At 51.9% G+C, this 26,459-nt stretch overlaps 3 protein-coding genes across 5 annotated transcripts; 1 reads left to right on the forward strand and 2 right to left on the reverse strand.

The window, feature by feature from the left end:
* Positions 1-52: 52 nt before the first annotated feature.
* On the reverse strand, positions 53-4,391 carry ITPA (inosine triphosphatase). Its single transcript, XM_061451858.1, has 8 exons — positions 4,242-4,391; positions 4,093-4,150; positions 3,945-4,009; positions 3,117-3,190; positions 2,235-2,266; positions 1,395-1,510; positions 785-861; positions 53-282 (listed from the first exon to the last, which is right to left on the reverse strand). Exons 1-8 carry the CDS (start codon positions 4,302-4,304, stop codon positions 162-164), a joined length of 606 nt encoding a protein of 201 aa, XP_061307842.1. The 5' UTR covers positions 4,305-4,391; the 3' UTR covers positions 53-161.
* A 2,444-nt stretch (positions 4,392-6,835) lies between these two features.
* Positions 6,836-19,149, reverse strand: VAMP4 (vesicle associated membrane protein 4). 3 transcript variants are annotated; one of them, XM_061451861.1, is made up of 8 exons: positions 19,014-19,149; positions 18,531-18,605; positions 16,583-16,629; positions 16,175-16,225; positions 9,410-9,510; positions 8,758-8,837; positions 8,564-8,615; positions 6,836-7,519 (listed from the first exon to the last, which is right to left on the reverse strand). In XM_061451861.1, exons 2-8 carry the CDS (start codon positions 18,594-18,596, stop codon positions 7,491-7,493), a joined length of 426 nt encoding a protein of 141 aa, XP_061307845.1. In that variant the 5' UTR covers positions 18,597-18,605; positions 19,014-19,149; the 3' UTR covers positions 6,836-7,490. The 3 variants fall into 3 exon arrangements, with proteins under 3 accessions (XP_061307845.1, XP_061307844.1, XP_061307843.1); XM_061451860.1 differs by having other exon boundaries at positions 18,531-18,642; positions 19,014-19,139; XM_061451859.1 differs by having other exon boundaries at positions 18,531-18,642; positions 19,009-19,101.
* Positions 19,150-19,358: 209 nt separating this feature from the next.
* Positions 19,359-22,119, forward strand: MYOC (myocilin). The gene is made up of 3 exons (XM_061451862.1): positions 19,359-20,129; positions 20,653-20,772; positions 20,903-22,119. The coding sequence occupies exons 1-3, from the start codon at positions 19,631-19,633 to the stop codon at positions 21,685-21,687; spliced, it is 1,404 nt and encodes a 467-aa protein (XP_061307846.1). The 5' UTR covers positions 19,359-19,630; the 3' UTR covers positions 21,688-22,119.
* The last annotated feature ends 4,340 nt before the right edge of the window (positions 22,120-26,459 follow it).

Here is a 26,459-nt window from a genome sequence, read left to right on the forward strand (position 1 = left end):
CCCCACGCGCCGGGCTCTGCAGCACTGCTGACGCAACAAAACGAGGCAGGGAAAAAGGTATCAGTGGCTCCAAAAGGAGCAGCTTTAATATCAGCCCACAGAGAAACGGAGCTCCCCCAGGGCTGCGTGTGACAGGGAGAGCCACGGGGCAACTATGGAGGCTAGCTGGGGCCTGAGCGGGGCTCTGTCGAGTTGCTCTGATGAAAGAAGGCAGAGAGCTCACTCAGCGCTCTGTAACGGTGCGAGATGGAGTTCTTCACTGCTTTGGGCAGTTCAGCGTATCTGGAAAGAAACCACAGATCTCAGCAGCAGAGATGCTACAGCAGGGCTCATCATTGTCCTATCCTCTCCCGTCCCCCTCTGCTCACTGCAGGTGACCCTGCTTGGCTGAGGCCTGTAGTGACAGGCTGGCAAAGCAAACAATCCCAATCTGGATCCAGGAGTTCCTGTAACCTGCCACGTTCAGATCCAGGAGGGCGTTTTCCCCCTCCCACCCTCCTTCGGAAGCATGTTCCTCCTGACACACAGCCTTGACCATTTAGATTGGATATAAAGAGGAAGTTCTTTACTGTAAGGGTGGTGAGGCACTGGAACAGGTTGCCCAAGGAAGCTGTGAATGCTCCATTCCTGGCAGTGTTCAAGGCCAGGTTGGACAGAGCCTTAAGTGACATGGTTTAGTGTGAGATGTCCCTGCCCATGGCAGGGGTTCGGATCTTGATGATCTTAAGGTCCTTTCCAACCCTAACTATTCTGTGATAAATCACTTAGGTGAAACACCACTCACGTCTGGTTGTAGCCATCTGGTTGAAAGCAGGGATCCCAGCCAAAATCTCGAGGGCCTCTGGGCTCCACTATCAGCCCCTACCACAAGAAAGTAAAAGAGCCCTGTGAGCCATGGTTTTGCAGCTTTGCAGTAGCATTTCAAACACAGACTAAAGAGCTACATGCAGATACAGCTCACACTGTGGTCACCACAGGCTCACTGCATTGATGCTGTCTCCCTCCCAGGATGTGAGCAAAATTAGCAGCCCCAAACTAAGCACTCCATTGCGGTGCCCTGTGTTGACAGCACCTTTACCCCCCAATTAACAGAACTAACATCTGCACTCAAATACAACCCTGCCAGGGGGAGATGAGGAGGCTGAAGAGACTGTGGTAACACGGAGTTAGGTGCATACAGCTGAGTGAAAGGGCTGCAGCATTCCACACCCACCACCTGCCCTCTCCATCAGCCTGTTCCCAGCTTCTCCCATGGAGAAGCTCTGAGGGCATTTGGTGACCCAGGGTTCACTAAAATTGTCAACAGAGACAATGCTGTCAAGAGAATTTGCAGCCCTCCTCCCTCAGCATGTTCCCTCCCTCGGCATGTTCCCTCCCCCAGGCACACCACCTACATGAGTCTGGCCTTTGAACAGCTTCACTGGCTCGTCTGGGTTTCCAGTGCTGAACGCGAAGGTACAGAGAGCGTAGGCAGATTTGTCTTCAAACCCAGCCAGCAGCTTGTACAGGCCTGAGCAACACAAAGGATCCCGCGTTACAGCCTCTCTCTCGGCGCGCAACACACCTACCTAGAGACGGATTGAGGGAGCATTCTACAGTCACAAGAAGAAAAACTAGCAGAGGTGACAAAGCTCAGGCACAAGGATACTCTTGGCTGGGTCCCTCCTATGACTGAAGTCAAAGCCTCTGATCTAACACAGAGTGAGCAGGACCCCGCTATTAATTTGTGAGTGAAAGCAAATGAGCACACAGCAGCAGAGAGGACTAAAGCTCACTCTGAATTAGCATGATTAACAGTCGTGCTCATGATGCCAGCATGGGATTTGCAGCCACACTCTTAACTACAGGATCAAAAGCAGTCACTGCACACCAGGGGTGGTGAACACTAGTGGAGATGGGCTTGCACAGAAGCCAAAGGGAGCAGCAGTACTTCCAGGTCACACTGATGACAAACAGGAAGTTTCCACACACCCTGCCACCATCCTGTGGAAGCAGGAGTCTGGGAATCCAGCAATGATGCCAAAGCTACTGGGAGGAAAAATGTCACATGAAGAAGAGCACAGAACAGGATGAAGAAAGGAATGCAAAGGGACAGAGCTGGACAGATAGGAAAGGAACTGGCTGTGAAACAGACAGAATGATGTGCAAGCACACCCAGCAGAACCCAGCACAGGCAGGGATCCATTTTGAAAAGGACTGAGTTACATGCAGAGCAGTAACATGGGAAGCAGTACCTTCTGGTTTGAGTTTCTCCAGGAACCATTTTCTGAAGGGGAAGAACAGAGGGAAAATTCATTTTTGCTGCTATTACCTCAGCAATACAGGAATCTTTGAGACACTGTTGCCTACATTTTCAAAGTCCTTTAATCCCTCTTAAATGTGCTGTCAAATCACCTCCTTCTGGACTACTTACCAATGATAACAGACTCAGCTCTTAAACCGAAAGGGACACAGTGAAAACAGCAGTGGAGTATTTAATTTACTGCAGTACTGGGGTCTAGGTAGATAACCCAGCTCTCAGTTATGAGCACTGACATATGAAAACACATTTCTTAACATGACTTGTTCACATCTTACACTCAGTTCTAGTGCCAAGTCCATCATATAAAGTTTTTCTGTCTCTGCTTAGCTCAGCAGAGATAGTTTGGAAGAATTAATCATGCTAGAAGTTAATTCCAGAAGCTAAGGCAGCATTTTGTTAGTGGAGTTACACTGTAATATAGTAATCTTGTAATCTGCTGGATTAAAGCACTCCCTATGAGAACCTATAGGCTACTCAGCCCAGAGTCCTGCTGAAATACATGGTACCTTAACTACACAGAGCCCTGCTGTGGCACCATATTCCCAAATTGGCTGCAAGAGCAGGCACTGTAGATCAGAAGCCAGAGCCAACAGTTCAAGTCTGTTTCTCTTGTCCTGCACCATGACTTTCAGCAGGGCTCATAGAGTTAAATCCAGTCCCTGGGGTGCAGGATGAAGCTGAGAACACAGACCAGTAATCACCTCCCTGACCCTACTGGCCCTGGCACATGGAGAATCCCCTGTAAAGCATACCCTGCCAGCCTGCACTCTTAACTCCAAAGCACGAAAGGTGAAGCAAGGTCCTTCCTACTTACATGTAAGGTCCTGGAAGCCCCCCCAGGGCATTGAAGCACAAGCAGGTATCCTCTACTATAACAGGTGCCTGAACCTACAGCGAAAGCCGAAGAGATGGAAACTTTAGACCTAAAGGAAGGCACGACCTCAAAACCCATTTTCTTGCGCTATCCTATTCTCACATTTCCCCAATAACAGGAATATCACAAAAATTCACCAGTCATTAGAGCTGTTTACCTCAAAGGCAATACACACCAGACAGTTAGAATCAAACCCATGCTCTCCTGAGGCAGGCCAGAGGGGCTGAAGAACAGCAGGAAAGATCTCACATGGAAAAAAGAGAGCAGAGCTGAATACCCCCTGTCTTCCTGGGGCCCAGGAATTTCCCAGGAAAGGGAAAGCCTGTGTCCTGGAGGAATGCCTGCATTTTTCTTGAGTCCCAGTGCTCGCTTGGTTCTTTTAAGACACCCATCACAGAGACAGCTCTGGAAAGTGATCCATCAGAAGCTCCAGCTCACAGAAAATCCTGTATGCTGCTGCTGCTTGAGCTGGACTGAAGGAGCTGTCATATCCTACTGCTGCTCGAGGGACACAGGAGGCCAAAGGAACAGCAGGACAGCCAGAACACTGTCACCAACAAGAAGTCACCATCACCTGAAGGCCAGAAACAGCTGGGTGATGGGAGCGCAGCGAGGCCAGACCAGGCCCAGATGTACCCCTTACTCTCCTCACACTGTCCCGGGTGCCGAAGTGCCCCCGGCTGCCTCCTGTCCCGCCGGGGCTGGGGTTTCCCCGCATCCTCACTACCGCCCCGACCGGCGGGAAAGGGGAGAGAGAAAACGAGAGACCTGCCGGGCGGCTTCGCGGCACTTCTGCACGGAGATCTCGTCTGGCTCCCCCTGGTACTCCGGCACTGGGAACACAAACACCGGTGGTGAGGACACCGCCGAGCCACGCCGCACCGGCGCCTCCCCACCAGACCCGCCGCCAACTTACAGTCAATCTTCTTCGCCACCAACGTGTACGGACAGGAGTCCCCGAGGATCTGAGTGACCTGCGGAGGGAGCAAGGAGGAAAACCCGCCCGTCACACCCCGGCCCCGGCCAGGCCGCACCCGCCGAGCGTTGCCAGGCAACCGCCCCCACCTCCTCCAGCTTTTTGGCGTTGCCCGTCACGAACACCACGCTCCGCCGCACCGGCGCCGCCATCCTCACAGCCCAAGGAGTCGCGCTTTTGTGGCGAGCAGCCAATCAGCGCCGGCAGCGGCAGCCGGCACCGCCGCACACGGCCAATGGGGAAGGCTCCCGACCTTCCGGTCCTCCGAGCGCTTGCCACCCTGCTGTGCGCAGCGTCGCCCGTGCGCATGCGCGGGAGCGTCGCGGGCAGTCCCGCGAGAAGCTCCGAGGGGTGGCCGGGCCCTGTCTGCCGGAGGCCGGGCGCGCAGAGGGCGCGCAGCGGGCGCGCAGCGGGCGCTGGCCCCTCCATGGGTCGGCGGGGAAGTGTTCCTGCGCTGTGTGCGCCCGCTGTCCCCGGTTATCTCCCCAGCGTTTGGCAGCCGCGGCCGGAGGAGCACACTGCCTGTGTTCCCTGAGGTGTAATCACACGTAGTTCGGGGAATCGGGCAGCGGATCGTGCTCCATACTCTGCTGTTACTCCCGCCCGGCCTCTGGCATGTCTTTGCACTCTCTGCCGCTGGGTTTCCCGTGTAGGAGTGGTCGAGTTGCAATTTCTGAAGGCAGATGCAGGGCCAGCTGTAGCAAAAAGTCCTGGACTCACGACATGGTCCCTGCGGCCCTGGGGAGCCCTAGAGGAATGGGTCAGTGAAGCCCAGTGCTCCCCAGCAACAGGGTGCAGGGGAAGAGTACCCTGCGAAGCAGCAGGGGCTTGGGAGCTCTCAAGATGAGACCCAGCCCCACCAGAACCTCCTGATTCGCAAAGGGGCAGCCCCTAGGAGACTTCTTCCCCTCTGGTCTGCCCAGCACCAGGAGAGGGGTTCTCCCCACCTGCATCCCCAAGCATGGGGACCCCAGGGTCTCACTGCACGGGTCACACCAGCAAGCCTGGCTGGAGGAGGGAGCCCCGCAGGAAGAGCACACAACTCCAGCCAAAACATGCCATTCCCTCTAAAAAAGCAATCATGTGGAAAACAGCAGCTAATGAAGAGGCCTGTCTTCTGCACAAAGAGGGAATGGATAAAACAGACCCTACACACTTGGGTGAAGGAATTGTTTTTGTTGTAAAATCTCTTTCATAATGTTTCATAACTGAAAACCAACCCCAAAGCATGCAGACACTGCTGGAAATAACAACCCTTTCCACTCACTACAGTTCACCCTGCCAGCAGTCCACGGTGGGATGGCACAGGCTGCAATATAAAGACCACAGTATCTCAGAGGAACATAAGGAGGACTGCTCTGTAACATACCCGAGGACCAAACACTGTAATGATATTTTCAGCCTTGGAAACAAACAAACAAACAAATCTATAAAACTTACTCAGTAAATTCTATTACTGTGAAGTTACTGACCAGGATTGTTGATTTGCTGCTGGTGTATCTCACAGCCAGAGCTGGTCCCTGAAGGACAGCTGACACTGAGTGACCTGAACCTAAAACTGATCAACACCTAATTCTGGCAACTCAGGGAAGTTGTGTGGTGAAGGCTTTGGCAGCTTTTCCTGATCTGCATCTCAAATACAACCATTTGCACCCCAGCCTCCTGAGAGGTGCTGCAGAAGCACTCTGGCAAGGCTGTGGAGGAAAGCCAGCTCTTCCAGGGAAGGAGCCTGCTGCCTGCACTGGGCCTGTTCCAGTGCTACTGGTACTGAAGGATGAGTCCATAGTAGCAGGCAGGCACAAGACACTAACAGTCCATAGTGAGGGGTGCTAACCTTTTCACCTTGTTTTCTATGGATCCAGGTCAGCTGGAAAGCACTTGTGCCTTTCTGAAGCACTGCAGTGCCAGGATGGTGCCAAGGACAGCACTTCGGGGGGAGGGGGGGGGGGCTAATGACAGTGCCTGCCCTGATTAGAGTTCACTACCTGGAAACTCTCCCTAGGGACATACTGCTGACAGAGATCTGCCAAACCCAGCAAGGACAGGACTTGGAAGGCATATCAGCAGCTCCAAAATTCAGCATCTATAAGCAGTTCTTTAATAGAGCATGGTTGTCGTGAAGCCTTCATCCTACCAGTACTCTCAGACATATGCAAAGCAGGATAATGCTTCTCTCCTCAGAAAAGAAACAACAAAAAGAACCAGGAGAGCCTGACCTCAGCTCAGGAACAAGGGTTTGAAAAATAAAGGGCAAACAGAATTGCCACCAACACCCAAGACAAAGGCTGAAAACAGCCCAAACGCAGCAGTACCACCCATGGAGGGGGTACTCCATCCATGAGGAGCTCAGCTCCCACTTAGTTCAGAACAGGGGCCCCAACATCTCTCCACACATGTGTCTGGGAACAACTCCCACCCCACAGGGCAGGAAAACAGGCTGACATTCAGAACCACCACATTAAGGTAAAGAGCTCTGAATGTGAAGTGGACTTGCTCACTGCGGACTGCTTTCAGGAGAGTTGCTGTCCTCCTGTTGCATTTTTGTACCATCAAGCTGGGCTTTACCCACTTTTCTTGCTTTTGGTTAGGAAAACACTGAAACGGCCCTTTCCTCAGGACTCCTGGCAGTGGAAGCCATGAATGTCCTCCAGAACTTTATGAAGATATGCAAGAACTCCATATATACAGTCAAAAATAGGTTTACTGGAATGTCTTTAGTCACAGTTGTAAGCAGCAATACTGAAAACACTGAACTTGTGCATTCCCATGGCAGGACCAGAAAGTCTTCTGGATTGTAAAACCTATTAATTCCCCCCCCCCTTTTTTTTTTGAACAACAGAGAAAAAACACCCTTGCAGTTCTCCACAGAAGGGTCAGTTCCCTGTAACATAATGGTATGCTTCTCTTCAGACATCTTTTCCTGTCCTTTACTCCAGTGAAGGGACAGTCCCCTTAGCCTGCCACAGCAGGCAGCAGGGAACTGCTCAAGTGGTATTTTTATTATTAATATTACAACTCGACCATATATACAGATAGACTGTAGTGGCAAGTAGCCAGTTCCAAACCAGAGCCCCAGAATTCCACAAAACAGGCAGTTTGGGAACAGAATCTTCTGTTTTATATAAAAGAAAAAACTAAATCTGACAGCAGGAGCAGGTACTCAACCAAAAAAGGGTCATTTGGCAGTTCTTAAAACACTGTTAGAACTGGCTATTTGCCACTGCCTCCTCACTCCTTGGAGAAAAACAACTTCAAAGCTATATACAGATATCTCACTTAAATTACACAGCAGTTTGGTTATCCCAGAGCCAGCTCCACCAAAGTCTCCAGCTGCCTGGTCAGGTATGGTACTTCAGGACTATAGGTACTGGAAAACAAAGAAACAAGCTCTCAGCCACACACCTTTGCATGCAACAACCCTCCCTGCTAGAGATTCCCCCCCCATTCCTGTAGCAACAAACACCAAACATCTGTGAGAGAAAGTGTGTTTCCAAGCTCAAGCTAATACAATCTGTGCCTGCACACATGCTAGACAACATTTCCTACCACCTTCATCTTCTTCCAGCTTCCCTAACTGAAACCAGATGGGATTTTCCATCACTCTCTCTCACTCTACAACGCTCTGGCACTGCTGCTAGCTCTGCCTCTCCTGCTGCAGGCTGTGTGTCAGGAGGACAAACAGGCCATCAGGGTTTGGCTGAAGTAACAAAAACAGTTACAGAGCTGCCCCCGGCCACAGTGGGTGAGAGGAAAACCCTCCAGACCCAGTAGCACAGAAAAGCAGTGCTGCCATGCAGGGCTGCTTGGATCCCTATAGCACATCATTCTGCAGGCAGAGGGCTGAACTACTTCTGCCTGGAAGAAACATGCTCTGGTTGTTATTACTTATCTGGGAGGGAAAGCAGTGGTGTCACTGCTATGGGGAGCTCCAGAGAGACTGGGAAGGGCAGAGGGCAGCGGAGGGGACCAATGTCAGATCCACAACAGCTACTTGGTGAGAATTAAGCACAACGGTTCTGGGGTAGAGCATGTGCAGGGAGCAGACCCATTGCAAGTTGGCTGATAATATGTGGAGAGGTCTTTGGAAGCCATTGTTCTGGTTGAAACTCTTCCACCTATTCCCACCAGCCTCAGGATCTATGGGTGCCAGCCCTGGATCAATCCAGTGTTGCCTAGGCAGCGCTGGCTTTCTTTGGCTACAATCAGCAAGACTTGGTTTGAGCCTGCCCCTCCGCATGCACATTTAAGTCTTGCAGAAGAGGAGCACAGAGTGATCTACAGGCACCACTTAGGACATGTTAAGGCAGAACAGGGCCTGGCACAGTGGCTCAGGTGCTCTCCCACAGGAGCAACAGCACTGTGGTGGCACTCACTATGCCAGACATGGCTGAGGTGACCTGGAGCTACTCACCAATGATCACAAGCAGAAGAATGACTGCCACCAGTGCTATGATTGCCTTCATCTGCAAGAGGAGCACAGAGGCATGTTACACAGGGTGCCATATGTAGCTGCTCTGACCTGAAAGAAGGCCTTTGCCCTCCAGCATCTTTTCAGCTAGAAAGCAGAACTTCTCCATCCCCTCTGCTGTTCCTGTTGTTGCTCACCTTGCAGCCTCGCCACCACATCTGTCTCCGAAGCTGCTTGGCTCTGTTGCTAAAAGCTGTGGCATTGTCTGATAAACTTTCTATCAAAGGAAAGAAAAGAGGTGATTCAGTGGCACACAGAGGGCGTTGGAGCATCCGCTCATTCAACTGACTCCACTCAGTTTTAAGCAATAAACTCTGCATTAGTGGAAAAGACCCAACCGCAGCGTGATTCACCAAAGCCACAGCAGACGCCAATGTGACGCCCTTTGCTAGAGCACACACAGACCTGCCAGAGTCCCACTGAGCCCCCTTTGTACTGGCTGCCCTCCAACGACAGGATTTTGATCTGCTAGCCAGCAGGGGAGCAGACAGCAGAAGTGCTCCAGGCCACTGTGAAACAGATCAATCTACCTTTGCTTGAAGGACCAACCATATCACAGTACCCAAATGCCTCCAAACTAATGCCCCTATGCAGAGCAGAAGGCGGAGGTGGAAAGGGAATGTCAGCAGAAAGTCAGATCTGCAGCCTAAGGCTGTGATACACCTCTCCCAGGAAGGGCAAAAATACAAGCCAAGGTCTGTCATTCTGAGCTGAAAACAGGTAACCTGGCCCAGCAGCAGGGAAAGAGATGTGGGGAACAGATCAGCAGAGCTGCATTTAGCATCGCACCTGATTTGTCCTGCAGGTCATCCAGCCGCTCGCCTCTTTCAATCACCTTTGTGATATTCTCTTGCATAACGTCGATGACTTCATCCACCTGATTCTGGACACTAGAGCAGAGCAAAGGCAGCATGAAGAGCAGAAGCAAACACCACCAGCTGTACTCTGCAGCACCAGCCCTTGCTCAGAGCTGCCCAGGCTCGCAGGATCCCTGAGGTCACTGACAAAAACTGAAGGGGACAACACTGGAGGGAGGTTGATGGGATGCAAGAAAGCAAGAGGTATGGCATCACCTGGGGTGGGTCTCTGGCAATCCCAGGAAGGGTGAGAGAACACAAGGGGCTCAGAGGGTACTGGGAAGTCAGTAGACATAGGGTACCCTCTGTAACATCTTTAACACCCAAATGCAGTAAGAAAAGGTATGAGTTGCTGTTGGTAGGCACCTGTGCTGCAGAATAGCTCACAGAAGTTAAAGTATAAAAATTACACCTTATCTTTCCAGATTTCACAGAACCTTGCAATGCACCTTTGCTAAGTAACTAGGGGAAAATAAAGGTGCACTCATGCCTCTGGGAACCGATTTGCTAAATGAATCCCACTCTGCCAGGGGTGTCAAGAGAACAGTAAAGAAATTGGCTTATATGAACTAAACCAAGTTATTATAATTCATCTTCTCATAGGTTACGCAACTCTGTGGGTAGTTGCTTCAGTGAACAGTAGCCTAAAATCACACCCGCAGGGTTATTATAAATGCATTTATTCATTCCATTAAAAAAAGGCACATTGGTAAGACAGAAAAATTCTCCTGGTGGAAAAATACTGCTACATTCTGGTTTGTATTTTGGAGCTAGTACACTTTGATTTTCCTGGAGACAGAAATAAGAAATTTCTTGGGCCCCTAGGGAGACAATACATTGTTTGAGACATACCGTTCCCAGAAAGTAAGTGGCAACAGCAATGTACTGGAGGTAATGCGACACACACGCAGGGCAACAAACCAGAAATAGCTCCAGGCCACTCACTCTGCATAAGTCTTAGGTTTGACAGCTTAGGTTGCCTCGATTAAAAACATTTAAGCACTTTAAACGTATCAAAATGCATCCAGGATTTGCTAAATATGCAGCACAAATAGGCCACTTCAGCAGCATTCCACATTATCATAAACACACACCTCCTATTAACAGTGTGGCACTGGTGTCCCCAAGGGAAAGGATTGCCAGCACCTTGTCTTTAGCACCTGCTTAGCATCCACAGTCATGCTCCCCAAATTATCTAGTCATACCACCTTCTTCAGACCATACAAAACCCTCTCCTCCCCACTGCCATCTCACAGATGCAGAAGCTCGATGTTTTTTGCCAAATCAGGGTTTTACAGCAGCACTAGACCCAACTCCACTACTCAGAGAGCCATCATCCAGCACCTAAGCTCAGAGCACTTGATATGATGATGGACAGTATTATCCTCCACCATGGCCCAGGAAACCAGGCCCAAGAGAGACTCAGAGCAATTTGCCCATGGCCAGTCAGTGGGGCACTGCAGAATCAGGAGCAGGGCTCTGTTCCAGCCACCAAACCACTAATTAATTAACTAGAGACATAGGTTCACATTGACCTATTTCTCCTGCCTCCCTATCAGCTACATGCGGCTCACAGAGCAGATCATAGATGACAGTTTAGGTGTTTGTAGGAGGTACAGAGCCCCCAGGCTCCAGTGAGATGCTTGCACCAAGTGATGAGCAGCTGCCACAAGCACTAGTGGTCACAAAGGAAAAGCACATGCCTTGCTCACATTGACTTACGATTCCAAACACAGCCAAGGAATATCATTAAAAGGCTTCCCCCCCCTCCAAAAAAGCTCTAAAACAAGCTCCAGATCTTTGAATATGAAGGGGCTTCCATCTTAGCATTTTAGCTCAGGCTCTGTAGCACCACTGTGGCTTCCAGAGCTGGAACAGTCAGGCAACACCTCTGAAGCCAGTTTCTGATTTAACAGCCCTCGTGGCACATGCTGGACTCCAGCAATGCATATGAAAACTTGCTTTATTTAGGACACCACAAGAAAGGAACCTGCCTTCCCTGTGCTACATCGCAGAGTTTGTGGGAGCAGCATCTCTGAATCCACCTACACTGTGCAGTGACAGCCACATGCCAGGAGTTTCTTATCTGGAGGGGAAAGGCACAGATAATCCCCAAACACCTCTCAGCAGGAGCGTGCCCTGTGCCCATGACCCTATCCCGATCCTTTTACAAGGTATGAGGCAGAGCTGCCACCGTTGAGAAGGCATGGAAGGTGGCACTGAAGATGCAGGCAGATGCTGCCTGGGAAATGTGGTGGTGCCTGTGGAATAAAGTGTTCACCCCACAGAGGACACGCACAGCCCTGTGGCCCTTTCCTGGGGCAGCAGGTGAGGACGTGAGCAGGAGGCATGCTCTGCAAAGGGGGTTTCCTTACCTCAGCACAATGGGCAAGTCCCAGCTCAGAGCTGCCAGCAATGCTGCTATAGCTTGGGGTGAGAGAAGAAAAGCGGAAACATCTGCTATTTTGCTTGGCAAAAACTAAAATGCTTTAAACATCAGTTTCACAGCAGAAGACTACATCTGCAGTATGTAAATGTTTCTAGAATAGTTCACTGGCTGCAAAATAAAGAGATTTCCTCCCACAACAGATCTGTGACCAAGTTATCTTGGTACAACTAACAAGTGGGAGCACACACAGTTACAATGCATCTAGGAATGTGCAGAGCAAGGCACCACCCGGTATGCCTCAAGTACAAGTCAGCACCTGGGACGCTGCTGTGGTCCTGAGGCACCCCAAAGTGTTCAAGGCAAAGTGGGCAGGTATGTAATTTGAAGCTGCTCTGGTACATCAAGCATTTGGAAGAGACCTATGGAGCACAGACCCTACTGCCCAAGCTGCATCTCAGCATCGCACCTCTTTTCACTTGAGCTGCTGGCAAAAAATTGTGCACCTCTGCTACCTGCGCATAGCTTGGGCATGCTGTTAGCCATCCCCAAATGAACAAAGCATTTCACAGATGGAGAGTGGAAGCACAAAGAAATCAAGGCTTAAACTCTTGCAAATATTGAGATGTTTAACTCCCATGGAACACAGACACATTTGAGCACCCCAGTACTTCCTGGTGCTCAAATCAATCTGATGCAAAGAGAACCTGGAAAATAGCAAGGAAGAAGAGAGCAAGCCAGGGAATGAAACTTCGTTCTTCACACAGTGCTCTAGCCAGACCTTAGGCCAGCCCTTGCTTTCTTTCTTTCCCATCCATCACTGCTGCAAGACATGCTTCTCTGGGAGGGGTCTGAAAGGTGCCCAGCCTATTCATTAGCCCTGCAGTTTCACAACAAATTCAGAAATTCTCATTCGTTTGGCATGCTTAAGGTTGGAAATTCAAGTCACATCAAGAAGAAAATATTTTCTTGTTTCATTTGGCAAGAGAGAATGAATCTTCTAATATGAAGTGTATTTCCTGTTAGGGAGATACTGGCTTTTGACACATGTATTTCATGTGCTTCACTCCTGCCAGATTTACAAGAGAAATGAAGGAGAATACCTGCCAGGAAAGAAAGCAAGACAAAAGCATAAAATATGCCTCCCATGACCCTCCTTCTTACTAATTGCGGCATATATGATGCTTTAAATAAGGACAGCAAGTGTACACTATCAAAGCAACAAGAGACTCAACAGCACTCATCTTGCTTTAGGCTCCTCTTTTCTTAGTGCTTTGCTGGGTCCAGAGTGGGAGGAATAAACCTTCCCATTTTGGCTACTCCAGGTTAGCTACTGAGAAACTCCCTGGGATGGTCACAATGTTTGCCTAACAACAGTGGCGCATTCTTCAGACACCATAAACAGCCCATACACGCGCCATGGGATGCGCTGCTCAAGGCTGCTTCTTGTCTCCAAGCTGGCTGTTTACAGCTAGCATGACACACTTACATTTTCCACCCCAGTGTTATTAATAGTGCTATGTATTTTGGTGCAAATTAAACCCAAACATCCCTCGTTGTGGCAGTAACCCAGGCAAGAGGGAACAGGATGGAGAGCCAAGCTGGATGGACAGTGCAAAGGCAGGAGGCCAGCCAAGCACAGTGTTCTCCAAGGCATGTCTCTCTGCAGAGAAGCTGCCCAGCAGAAAGCCCTGCTGTACTCAACAATGGGGTGTCAGCACTAAACCACGCCACAGATAACGGGGTTTTTTTGCTGTTTCATCCCAGCTGTGAGGAAGACAGCAGCCAATGCCTCCCTGAAGCCTTCAGTCCTTGAAAGGATTATACCTAACAATGATGCCTGTCAACATGGTCTCAGTATCACCTTTAAATGAAAGCTTGGACTATGGCTGGGGTCCACTGCACAGCCAGCAACCTGTGATAAGCAGCCAGGCCCTGTGATGCTGCTGTCAACTCTTGCCTTGAAACCATTCCCCAAACCCTCCCCCTCCTCCAGATGTAACTTAGAGACAGACAGAACCACTGAAGCCGAGCTCCAGTGCTGGCCACCCTCAGCAATACAACTGGGGAACCACAGACTCCTGGGGAACCATGGCAGCATGCTCAGCCTCATCGCCAGCACAACCAGGGCCAGCAGCAGTCACCTGAAAGCAGAAACATCAGCAGTGTAGGAGGTGAAGCAGCACAGAAAAGGGGGTGATTTTAGTAGTGTTTTTGAAAATATAACCTGCAATGAGAGGCTCCTGTTCTAAATAAAACAGGTGGAAGATGAATATCTCGCCTTCCCCCAAAAAGGCAGTAAGAGCTCTCATGACACACACTCAGTACTTCTCACACGGCCTGAAAGCAAAAGCAAAGAGAGCAGCTCTCCCTTACCTATTCTTTGTAACTTTTGGGAAAAGGATAGAAGGTTATTAAAAGCTGCTTTTCAGCTGCAGCTCTCCCCAGGGACAGGGAGGTCGCAGAAGGGAGCCTAAGGAACCTCATGCAGCCACTTAATTACCAGGAGTGTCTCCCCCAACCCAGCAGCTGTTGGGACAATAGAGCTTGAACCTCCAGACACATAAGGATGAAAATGCAGCACAGAAGGGACTGTGACACTTTCTCCTGTTGCTATTGCTGCCTCTAAATCAGCTCTTTTCCCTATGGAATTTGCAGTGTTCCCCACCATCTCCTTCTGCAGCTGAGCCAGCTTTGAGGGTCTCTGCTGCCAAACTCACCACCCTGACCCAAGTTCCTTCGCTGCCAAAGACAACTAGGAAAAGTTTCCAGTCTTGTCTCTCACGTCCAATGTATTTCACACCTTTGCTCCCATAATCCCATCATCTTTGCCTCTATCCAATCCTGCATCCAGTTTCCTTTTACACCCATCTTCACACCTTGTTCCTCCAGACACAGCTAGTCTCTAGCTTTAGCCAGCTATGCCTCAGCATTCTAAATGCTCAAATTCCCCCTTAAAATGTCTTTTCCTTACAGTGTTTCAGCAATAACTGAAACCCAACCCTCCTTTTCCTCCTCACTGCAATAATACAGAGTGAACTGTATTATTCCTCTACCTAAGCCCCTCCTTTAGAGGACAAAGGCATAGATGTCACCCCCTCTACACCTTTTTAGAGGGCAGAACCCCACTGATAAAACCAAATCTCATCCCTCTCATCCACTCCAGATCAGCCTGGCCCTGACCTAGAGGGAGGCTTTATCCATATTGGCTTACCCTAAGGACCAGCTCACCTCTGTCAACTGCATCCTCACACCTTGGAGGGAACAGAGACCTCCTGAAAACACAGGGCACAGTGACCAACACAGTACCTCTTATAACTCAAGTGCCCTTCATCTGTCAAGGTAATGTGGCAAGCGGGCACACAGGCAGGCACTAACACTGGCAATGAGTCATCTCAGAGCTTGCTCTGCCTTTTTCCTGGCATGAAAAAAATCCCTAATGAAGAGCAACACTCAGGCTGCACACAGGTCAACACAGTCTGAGTAATGCCTGGTCATCAGTCCCTGCATACATCTCTGTTCTGGCTCCATGAAGATCACCAAAGGAAACAGTGCAACACAAATCAGGAGTCTCTGAATATCCCCCCCTTTTCCATTAAATCCTACCATTGCATCCCTCATAAATAAGAGCAGGACAAACTGGAACCCAGAACAAGCATCATCCAGGAAATGACCCAATGGGAGAAGGATCCAGAGTGTTCACTCCTTCCTTCTTGCCCTAATACAGTCAGTAATCCTCCTCCAGCCATAATGGTTTCCTGTTTTCCAGCTGCTTTGACCCCACTGAGTCACTGCTTATCTTCAGGTGACCTATATCAGGTTTTTGTCTTAAGAAGAGGCCAGAGAATAGCTACTGTCCAAAAAACATGGTCTTGGTGTGTTCCTGACCACTTGCTTTCTTGTAATGTTGAGGAGCAAGTTACAGGATGAAATAAAAAGCAACAAAGAAAAAAAAAATAAAAAAAGGGTGCTAGCAAAGGTTAGAATTCAGGGTTAATGTTCTAGAGAGTGAGCCTCATAAAAGCAGGAAACAGATCATCATCAGAATACAGCAAGAGCTTTAGAAATTCCACTGGTCTACTGCAATACAATCCTATCCCTTTGCCTCTGTCAATGCATGTTTTCTTGACAACTTGGATCAAATTTGAGATTTCTCTTAGCTGTGGACATGTAGGGAAGGAAATGTCAGTTAGAAGAAAGCAAGTACAAGCCATGTTCATATTCCAAAGAAATACATAGTTAAGACAGCGCAGGAGCTCACAGTGCCAGAATAAAGTATTATCTGTGTGGCACTGAGGAACAGCAACTTACTGCCTGATCTTGTCATTCCTAGGTCCAAATCTTGGTCCAGAAGGCCCTCTCCTGCAGGCAGAAAAGAGCAATCAGGATGGAAGGTACAATGAAAACATGCTTGTAAACCAGACTCAAAAGATACACAACAGAGGATCAACGCCTTGTGGACAGAGGATTGTTCTCATACCTCGCATCAGTCCCTCCCAGGCCTTAGGATGCGTGGGACACCCCAATCTTATAAAGGTCACACCTATTAAATCTAATTCATGCTCGATGCCAAGCCTCATCTCAAAGGAATAAAAGGGCTTGATTCCCAAGTCCCCCCTTACAAGGCAAAGGAGCAGCTTTTGGTATTCGACACCTGCAGTCTTGGAGCTTAGACAGTTAAGACATTTCATTCCCTAGAGCAGCCATTCAGAAACTCACAAGAAAAAGTCTTCCTCTTCATCTGAATCTTCTTCCAACAGGTTCCTCTGCAAGCACAGAAAAGAGGCAAACCAAATCAACAAGCAACCACCATTTCCCATACACACTTCCAGCTCTTAAGACACAATCAGGATCCTCTGACTGCAGGTTATGTGCAAGCCCTCCTTTGGAGGGGATTGACAGTACTCTTGTTTGGAGTCACTCTGTTTCTCTCCCCTTGTGACCAAGGTCTGAACTGGATGTCTCTGTCCTGCTATTATCACTTTAGCAGTGTTTGCTAACTCTGCAAGCATGGACTAATGCATAGCTCTGCAGCTCTGACTCGGGACAACTTGCACCTCTGCTGCTGAGCCAAACTGGATTTATATCAATGGCCAGTTGCCTGCAAAGGTTCAAATCCCAGTTCCAGGGGTCAGTACAACTCCCTGTGATGCAGAAGCAGCCAGTGTCAGCAAGCAAAAAGCAGAGCCCCTGCACAGGCCAGCTGTGGAAGGAAGCTCCTGTTTGTTCAAGGGACAATCCCCAGTGCTGCACTTTGTCAATGGCAGCTACTCAAAGAACATCAGCCACCCTGAAGTGTCCCATCCACACGGGAAGTTGGATTCACTCTGAATGTGGAGGACACTGGGAGTGTCTCCACCCATCTAATGGCAGCAGATGCAAGGATGACTGCAAGGAAACATGCTGGGCTCCCTGTAAGGCACGTCCAGAGAGGTTGGCCCTTCCAAACCCTCAACTCAAGCAAAAGCCATGGCCAGTCTGGAAAGCAGAATGGTCTCGTAGCTCCTCTGCTTTGCACCAAAGGGCTCCTCCTGGGCTCAGATCTGCTGTTCCGCTGTACTACATCAGACAGTCCAAAGCCTGATTTTTAAGAGCAATCCCACTTAAGCCTGAAAGTTTCAGACAGACAGTACTAGAGTTCATTTCTCATAACAGGGCAGCACAAATTCTCCAATCGAGCCAAGAGCTCCCTAGAACATCTACTTAGGGTCAAAAAAAAAAAAAAAAATCAAGAGTGGGAATGGCACACTAAGCATGTGGGCCTAGGAACACACAGGATTGTCCTTATGGTATCGAGAGCTGCTTCCTCTGTGCATAAACTGCAGCTCCCACCTGAAACACAGTACTCTTATTTTAAAGCTCACCTGCATTTCCAGCCTTGTCACATTTGCTTAATCTACTTAAGCAAACAGCAAGACAACAAAATAGTTTCAGCCACTGCCTCCCTCAAGGGCTGAGCAAACTGCTCTTTGGCAACACAGGATCCTCATCTTGCCGATGGCTGTCATGAACCGTAACAACATTTAAGACTACGGTCTAAACACAGTTTTAGCACAGCATGACCCCAGAACAAACATATCACTTTCAATCCACTTTGTCTAAAACAGGCAGCTGCACCACTTTGACCTGTATTCAAGGCCTGAAACATCAGGGGAACTTGGTGATAGGGAAAAAAAAATAATGACCTGTAAAGCACAGGGTAACTTCACAAGAGTCCTTCAGCCAGTAACGCAGGGGAGAGCTGTGATGCCCAGGCCTAGCTGTGCAGAGGCAGGAAACTGGAGCACACCAGGATCTCAGAGCCTGAAGGAACTGAATCAGGTTCCCAAGACAGGATCTCCAAGTGAGGTTTGTTTTAAAACACAAAGATGAGGTTTGCTGCACGGACAGTGCCCCCACTAACTAAATGTCATTATCGACAGCGACCCGGGCTTCTAGGCCCCGTAGCCACGGGACATAGAGCAGCCCCTTCGGCAAAGGGAGCCGTAGCTCACCTTGCACCGGCCGACCCAGCGGCTAACGGCACGGGGCAGTGCGGGGACCTTAGGGTCCCCAAGGTGCGCTAACAACCACCTGCCCTCCGTGGGCGCCTACCCCGGGCACCGCTCCGGACCGTAACGGCCACCAGCACCGGAAGGACCGGCCGCCCCACAGCGCCGGCACTCACCCGCTCGCTCTTCACAGAGCCCGTCACCTCGTCGTCGTTCAGGTGCCGCTTGAATTTCGGGGGCATGGTCTCTGCCTGCGGGAGAGGCGACTTCGTGCCCGGGAGGAGAAGCCTGCCGAAAAGGTGCAGACACGGGCCAGGTCACCCCGCTGTTCCATGACTCAACCGCGCGGTCCAGGCCGCTCCTTGCCAGGCCCAGCAGGAAGTGACAGAGCCCGGCGGGCAGCCGGGGAGCCCTGCACGGTGTCCCCGGAAGGGGAAGAGGGAAAAGCGGAAAGATAAAACAAGGATGCAAGAGCCGCAGGGCAGGGGGAATGCAAGGGCAGCCGGTGCCCTACACCCGCACTTTCACCGGGGCCCGCCGTTCCGGTCCAGCCCGCCGGTGCCACGGGGGCCGCCAGCAAGCACAGCCAATGCCCAGACAGAGAAACCCAACCCCTGTTGGGACGCAAGAACCCACCACGGCACCCGCACTCACCGGACTCCACTCCGGGCCGGGCCAGGCCGGCGGGAAATGGCCGGTGCTGCGGCTGCGAGTCAGCTGTCCCATCGACCGCCTCGGCGCTCCACCCACCGCGCCGAGCGCCGAGCAATCGATTTCCGACTAGAGGGCAGGGTCGGGGCGGAGCCTGGACTGTGCCGGGGCGTGGCCTCCCCGGGGGCGTGGCCTGGGGCCGGGAGCCGGCGGGAGGTGCCGGGGCGAGGGGCGGCCCAGCCCGGTACCGCGGGAGCTGGCACGGGACACCGGGGCTGGCCCGGCCCGGCCCTGCCCTGTGCTATGCCTCCCTGTGCTATGCCTCCCTGCCAGCAGCCGGGGGTTCCGACCGTCCCGGCCCTCGGCATCACCCCTGGCACACAGCCCCGGCAGCGAGAGCATTGGCGGCGGCCGCAGGCTGTCGGAGTTCGGCCAGCGGCCTCGGGGAGTCTGGGCGGGGGGGTGCCGGCTGCTGCTGGGCGAAAGCCGCCACCGCCGCCACAGGCATCTGGAAGGTTCTGGCTCGTCCGTCCCCCCTCCGCCCTGGCCCTCTCCCCTCCGCCCTCCTGCCCTATAAATGCGGGCGTCAGCACGGAGATATCGACGGCATTGATAGTGCGGGGTCATGCTGGGGGCCTGGCTTGTGCTCTTGGGGGGCCTGGCACTGGGCTGCCGGAGCGAGAGAGCCTTTCTAAAGCGTGCGGATGACAGCACCGGGCGTTGTACCTACTCCTTCACGGTGGCCAGCCCCGTCGAGGCCGCCTGCCCCAATGCTGGCGGCGGGCCCGAGCTGCGGGCAGAGCTGGCGTCCCTCGCCGCACGCCTGAGCCGGCTGGAGAGCAGGGAGCGGGGCGCGGGGGGCTCCGGGCCACGCGGGGTTGAGGCGGGAGGAGCACGGGACTCCCAGCAAGCAGCCCCGTCCGGTGGCCTGGAGGACTCTTATGGCGAGCTGCTTCGGGCCAAGTCCCGGCTGGAGGAGGAGAAGGGGCGGCTGGAGCTGGAGAACGCAGAGCTGAGGAGGCGGCTGGAGAGCAGCGCCCAGGAGATTGCCCGGCTGCGGGCCACCCGCTGCTCCCCCGGCGGAGAGGAGCCCGACCGCGAAGCCCTGCGTGTCCCCGGCAAAGGTAAGGGTCAGGGCCGGGACCCTGTGAGCAGCCCTGGCACCGACTCTCCGCAGAGCCTCTTCACTGCCGCCTGTGCAGTGCACCCACTGCTGCCCCGTTCTTGGGGACCACGGCAGGTGCTCAGGCGGAGGGGTCACAGCCCATTGCAGCAAACCCCCTCCCATCCCTAAATCAGGGCTGGCAGCCCGAGCCCACTCATCCCACCATCCACCCTACAGCAGAGGGGGGAATGCAGGGGTCTGTGCTCATCTGGGGGCTTAGGAGGTTCCCTGAAGGAACATTAAACTCCAGACCAGAGGGGTAACAGCATCAGCGGTTGCAGAGCAGCACCCCCATCAGCAGGTCGCAGATGTGCTCCACTGCAGCAGAAGCAGGCACTGGGCTCCTGACAGGGATGTTGGTGTTGTGGGGTGGCAACAGTCCATCATGGAAACCCCCAAAGGGGGGGGGAGACGACACACAGCTGTGGTGGTGAGGGGAGCTGGCTCAGACCCTGCTCACATTGCACCTTGCCCCACTGCAGCCCCTCGCTGGAACCCGCAGCCCCTCATGTACCAGGAGCTGCAGTCGGAGAGGACAGAGGTTCCCGCATCCCGGATCCTGGAGGAAACTGCACTCGGCCGCCCGGGGACAGAGGACTCAGGTACAGCCACCGGCATGGCTGGCCCCATGTTTCACTGCTAACAAACACTGCCTGGCCCTCCTGAGGGGCTTGCTAGGTGCAGCTACTGTCAAGCAATAACCCCTTTCTCTTCCTTCCTGTCCCCGAGCAGGCTGCGGTGAGCTGGTGTGGGTTGGGGAGCCTGTTGTCTTTGGCCAGGCAGACTCCATCGCTGGCAAGTATGGTGTGTGGATGAAGGACCCCGAGCCCGTGCCCCCCTTCACGCGGGAGACCACCTGGCGCGTGGACACAGTGGGCACGGAAGTGCGCCAGCTCTTCCAGTACGAGGCGGCTGAGCAGCTGGCCCAAGGCTACCCTACCAAGGTTCACATCCTGCCGCGGCCCCTGGAGAGCAACGGTGCTGTCATCTACCGCGGCGGGCTCTTCTTCCAGCCCCGCCACTCCCACGCCGTGGCCCGCTACGACCTGCGGACAGAGGCCATCACGGCTGAGAAGGAGATCCCTGGTGCCGGCTACCATGGACAGTACCCCTATGCTTGGGGGGGCTACACCGATATTGATCTGGCCGTGGATGAGACGGGGCTCTGGGTGATCTACAGCACCGAGAAGGCTCGGGGGGCCATCATCCTCTCCAAGCTGGACCCCGAGACACTGGAGATCCAGCAGACCTGGGAGACCAACATCCGCAAGCGGGGAGTGGCCAATTCATTCATCATCTGTGGCACCCTCTACACCATCAGCAGCTACTCAGCGCCCAATGCCACCATCAACTTTGCCTACAACACAACCACTGGCACCAGCCGGGCCCTCAGCATCCCCTTCAAGAACCGCTTCCGGTACCTCAGCATGGTGGACTACAACCCCACCGAGCGGCAGCTCTTTGCCTGGGACAGCTTCAACATGGTCACCTACCCCATCCGCCTCTCCCAGGTGTGAGCCGGGGCCGTGTTGGCTCAGCCCCTCTGACCCCTGTATGTGCCTCAGCACCCTGCTTTGCTCCCCAGCTCCCCCCAGCACGGCCAGGAGTGCCTCCTCAGCCAGCCCTAGGCAATGGTGGGGGCCACACGCTGCTCAGCCACAGCATGATGGGGCCACCAACATCCCCAGTGGCACCTCCGGCGGCAGCCCACTGTGAGTGCAGTGGGGAGAAATTAAGTGCTTCTCTAGAACCTTGTCAAGCCACTGGAGCGTCTTTCTGGGTTTTGAATGAACCACTCCTGCATCCTCTGGGAGCAGCCATGCTAAGCCCCCTGAATCTGAGGAGGGAGGGCTCAGGCACAGTGAAGACTGGGCAAGGCAGTGGTGGAGGTAGGGAGAGGCTGTCTGGGAAGGTCCCACCTTATGAATAAAAGCTTTCCCTGGTTGCAAGCAGCAATCCCCTCTGTGGGACCAAGGTTTGTGTTTCCAGGGTCTGGCTGAGCACGAGCACCACTGCTGCCCCTCAGCAGCAGCAGCAGTTTTGGGGAGGCCTCCCCACTTCATTCCAGCCTTGCAGAGGAGAGCAGCATTTGCCCACCACCAGCAGCCCTACAGAACGGAGCTCCCCTGCTGAGAGCCCATAAGCCCTGCTGCATCCCACACTGCAGATGCCTGGGGCATTCCAGAGCTCAGCCACCTCCAAAAAGTACCTGTCGGTTTCAAATGCAGCAGGGAATATGGGCACTTACTGTGCAACCTTTGTTTTACTGGGGAGACAAAAAAAGCCAAGAGAGCAGTGGTGAGGAAGGCTGGCAGAGCATCCTGCAGCTGAGCAGCCTCTTGGTGAGCCCAGCCCCTCTCAGCCACGTGCTTCAGGTTAATTGTCTGTGCCTGGCCACCTATGCAGTATGGCCACTGTGGCCCCACTCCCTATGCCAGGCCAAGCCACACTCTTCTATTTATTATAGTAAGTTCGTACAAGGCTGTTTCTCCCCCCTTCCCAGGCACTCGGGACAGACAGGACAGCAGTGGCCCCATCCCTGGGGGGTGCACAGGGTGCTCTCCCAATAGATGCCCACCACCACTGCTGCCTTGCACCTCATCTTTCCAAACCTGGATTTTCCTGGGGGTTGGTGGGCCAGTGCCCCCATTGATGTACCAAGAAGCTGAAGGTGCTGGGGGCAACCAGTAAAGCTTTGGCCAGGAAAACGCCACATTTGGGAGGCAGCTGCTGATGCAGCCAACCCCAAGAGCACCTTTATTTAGCATGTTGTGACATGACCACAACATTGAATCGGAATAAAAGTTAACGCTTCAGCACTAACCCCCAGAGATTTACCACATGGGGAAGATTAGTGAGCTGCAGGTGGCTGGTGCCAGGGGCAGTGTGAGGTGGAAGGGATGAGGACACTGAGGCAGTGCTGGGGGGGTTGGCTGCTCACCAAAGGGAGGGGGCCCAGCTCAGAACCAACCCTGTTCTAGAAGGGCAGGAGACAAAGGGGCGCCAGGGAGGCGAAGGCAGCAGGTGCCAGCTGCAGGCAGCCCACACTCCTCCATTGTGAGGGCTGCCCTGGTGAGTCCTGTGGGGGGAACTGGGGAAGGGCCCTGCCAGACCACTGGGAGGGGGTGGGGAGGGGGTGGGATGGGACACATCCCGTGGGGTCTCTGTTGTGTTTTAAACCCTGCTGGCAACTAAGTACCACATGGAGTATAGCCACCACAGAAGAGACAATATCCAATATTATACAGCATCATACAGCATATATTATACAATATCATACAGCATCATAGTTTAATTCATTGGCCATTCTCACCCAAAATCTGATCTCCTTGAGGTACACTCCAGATTTCCCCATCCTCTCATCACCTACCAAGTGCACCCAGGTCCTGAAGCAAAAGCAGTCCTGTAAGTGAGTTTGACTTTGCCCGAGGCAGGAATAACCCAGACTGGTCTCCCCAGCAGATTCTTTATGTGCACCACAGGAACTTTATCCTTCTCTACAGTGTGTAAAAGTTGTGAATGGGCTGGGCCAGCCCTGTTGGCAGGTCCCCTGGTGTTGACCAACCAGGTGGCCTTTGCTAAGTGTGTATGTACCCGAATGTTTGAAGTCCCACCACCCTTTTCTCTGGGTGGTCCATTGTAAGTTCGATTTTCCCAGAGGCTCGTGCATGGTAGGGGATGTGATATACCCACTCGATGCCGTGCTGTTTGGCCCAAGTGTCTATAAGGTTATTCCAGAAATTAGTCCCATTGTGTGACTTTTTCTGGTGTTTTCATCTCCCCCTACAATAATGTCATCAGTGTTCTGGAGCTTGACCCTGTTCCAGTGCAGTCTGGATCAGTCCGTGGCAGATGGTAGGGCTGTGATTCCACCCCTGGGGTAGTTGGTTCCAAGTGTACTGGAAGCCCCTCCAAGTAAAAGCAAACTGTGGCCTGCACTCTGCTGCCAAAGGAATTGAGAAAAATGCATTGGCAATATCAATCGTGGCATACCACTTGGCTGCCTTTGACTCTAGCTCATACTGAAGTTCTAGCATGTCCGGTACAGCAGCTCTCAAGGGTGGTGTGACTTCATTCAGGCCACAACAGTCTACTGTTAGTCTCCACTCTCTGTTAGACTTTCCCATTGGCCATATGGGGCTATTAAAGGCCAAGCGGGTCCTGCTGATCACTCCTTGGCTCTCCAGTCTACGATCAGCCGACGGATGGGAATCAGGGAGTCTTGGTTGGCGATATGCCACCGGTGCACTGTTGTGGTTGTGATTGGCACTTGTTCTTTGACCTTCAGGAACCCCACAATGGAAGAGTCCTCTTTCACTACACAAGCTGACATTAGTGTCCTCTTCTTCCATATAGGGGTGATTGATAGCAGCACAGACTGGTCCTTTGTTTCATTTGCAGTGCCTGCTGCTGGGGTTGGAGTGGCTGCAGTGTCTGTTGTCAAGGCTGGAGTAGCTTTGGTGTCTATTCCTTTGTCATCGGATCCGGAGACCTTCTTTTCTCCTTGAGGGTACTGGATAGTGTTGAGCAGGGCTCTGTAGGCATGGGTCAGGCCCCAGCACGCTGCAGTGATTTGTGCTTCTCTGGTGTTGCCAGGACAACAGCATACTTCTCCCAAATGTTTTACTAGTTTTTCCAGATTCCACACTTGTGCAGGGATGAAGTTCCAAAGCCCTGGAGGGGCCCACTCGCCTGGGTACTTGCCTATATTATGCCACGCACCCTGCCACTCATAAGTGTCCAGCCTTGGGGAAGATCTCTTGGTGGTATTCTTAGATAGTTATTTAACCTTAAAAAAGACCTGAACCATACGCAGCAACACACTGGTTCCTGGCAAAAGAACCAGGTTGGTTTCAAGGGTACTCAAAATCTTTAAAAATCTCAAACGCTGCTGTAAATAGCCTGGTGTGGGAGAAGGTGTGGGTAAATGTCTCCTCCAGAGGCTGGTCCTCTGAGAAGGAAAGGCAAAAGATGTAGCTGTTAACAGTTCCCATTACATGGCTGCAATGCTCAGTACAGGCACCACCAGATCAGTTTCACAACCAGCAATTCTATCATATCAGAAGCCATTACTGAAAAGTACAACAAAGTGAGAGCCTTAGCTCAGGCCCCATAGGTGACAAACATCACCGCAGGGAACACATACTGTGTTACACAATGTGACTCTAAGAGCAAGTGCAACAACTCAGAGAGCAAATAAATCAACATTGTGATGAGTGACTATTAATGCAAAACAGTGAAAGCTTATAAAAGGCTTTTCTGACACACTCTGGTCAGATCTGTCGTTTTCTCAACCCTTCGTGCTCCGCATTGAGTGCCAAAAGCGACTGTTGTGCTTTAAGCCCAGCTGGTAACTCAGAACCACACAGCTGCTCGCTCATATGCCTCCCTTTCCCGGGTGGGATGGGGAGGAGAATTGAAGGAATGTAAATCCCATGGATTGAGATAAGAACAGTCCAGTAACTAAGGTATAAGAAAATACTACTACTATTAATGATAATAACCATAAGGGAAATAACAAATAAATATAAAACTAAAAGGGGAAAAAAAAAACACCACCAAACCAACAAATGCAAGTGATGCACAATACAACTGCTCACCAGCTGCTGACCAATACCCATCCAAACCCATCAGTGATCCGTCCCTTACAGGTACCCCCCCCCCCCCCGTTTATATACTGGGCATGCTGTGCTGTGGTATGGAATACCCCTTTGGCTAGTTTGGGTCTGCTCCCTCCTGGCTCCATGTGCACCACCTCATTGGCAGAGCATGAGAGACTGAAAAGTCCTTGATCAAGGTAAGTGCTACTTAGGAACAACTAAAACATAATAATACAGCATTAGTATCAGACTAAATCCAAAACACTGCACTATACCAGTGTGGGTGACAGATAGAAATAGCATTGATAGATAGATAGATAGCACTGATAGATTCAAGCATTGGGAACCCTGAAGAAAACACCAGGTGTTAATGCCCTGCTGGGGCCTAAGCCTTGGGAACTGTAAAGAGAACAATGAAGGGTAAAGATCGGTTTGCAAAACAAAGCAGGTGGTTTGCAAGATAAAGCAGGATGTGCATCTCAAAGACAGACCAAACAGTGTGAATACTTGTAACCCTTAGTAGTTTTGCTAAATCGGGATGATAAGGGAGTAAAAGAGTGGAAGGTTACTGCTTAGCATTTAGTAGACTATAAAAGGGATTCGAGAGGCGAAATAAAGGTCTTCAGATTTCACCAGAGCTGGAGTCTCTCTTTGATACACCACATACCAGCTACTGGGTGAAACCAGGA

This window comes from Pezoporus flaviventris, unplaced genomic scaffold (genome assembly GCF_033815535.1).
Source record: "Pezoporus flaviventris isolate CSIRO_AGI_PZ_B2104156 unplaced genomic scaffold, CSIRO_AGI_Pfla_v1 ptg000013l, whole genome shotgun sequence".
Classification (NCBI taxonomy): domain Eukaryota; kingdom Metazoa; phylum Chordata; class Aves; order Psittaciformes; family Psittacidae; genus Pezoporus; species Pezoporus flaviventris.

Coding starts and splice junctions, on each gene's coding strand:
- ITPA (XM_061451858.1), bottom strand. CDS start 4,304: ATGGCGGCGCCGGTGCGGCGGAGCGTGGTGTTCGTGACGGGCAACGCC. Junction 2,267..3,116: donor GGGCTTCCAGGACCTTACAT/GTAAGTAGGAAG, acceptor CTTCCCCTTCAG/AAAATGGTTCCTGGAGAAAC. Junction 1,511..2,234: donor GGAGAAACTCAAACCAGAAG/GTACTGCTTCCC, acceptor TGTGTTGCTCAG/GCCTGTACAAGCTGCTGGCT.
- VAMP4 (XM_061451861.1), bottom strand. CDS start 18,596: ATGCCCCCGAAATTCAAGCGGCACCTGAACGACGACGAGGTGACGGGC. Junction 16,630..18,530: donor GCTCTGTGAAGAGCGAGCGG/GTGAGTGCCGGC, acceptor CTGTGCTTGCAG/AGGAACCTGTTGGAAGAAGA. Junction 16,226..16,582: donor GAAGAGGAAGACTTTTTCTT/GTGAGTTTCTGA, acceptor TTCTGCCTGCAG/GAGAGGGCCTTCTGGACCAA.
- MYOC (XM_061451862.1), top strand. CDS start 19,631: ATGCTGGGGGCCTGGCTTGTGCTCTTGGGGGGCCTGGCACTGGGCTGC. Junction 20,130..20,652: donor CCTGCGTGTCCCCGGCAAAG/GTAAGGGTCAGG, acceptor GCCCCACTGCAG/CCCCTCGCTGGAACCCGCAG. Junction 20,773..20,902: donor CCCGGGGACAGAGGACTCAG/GTACAGCCACCG, acceptor GTCCCCGAGCAG/GCTGCGGTGAGCTGGTGTGG.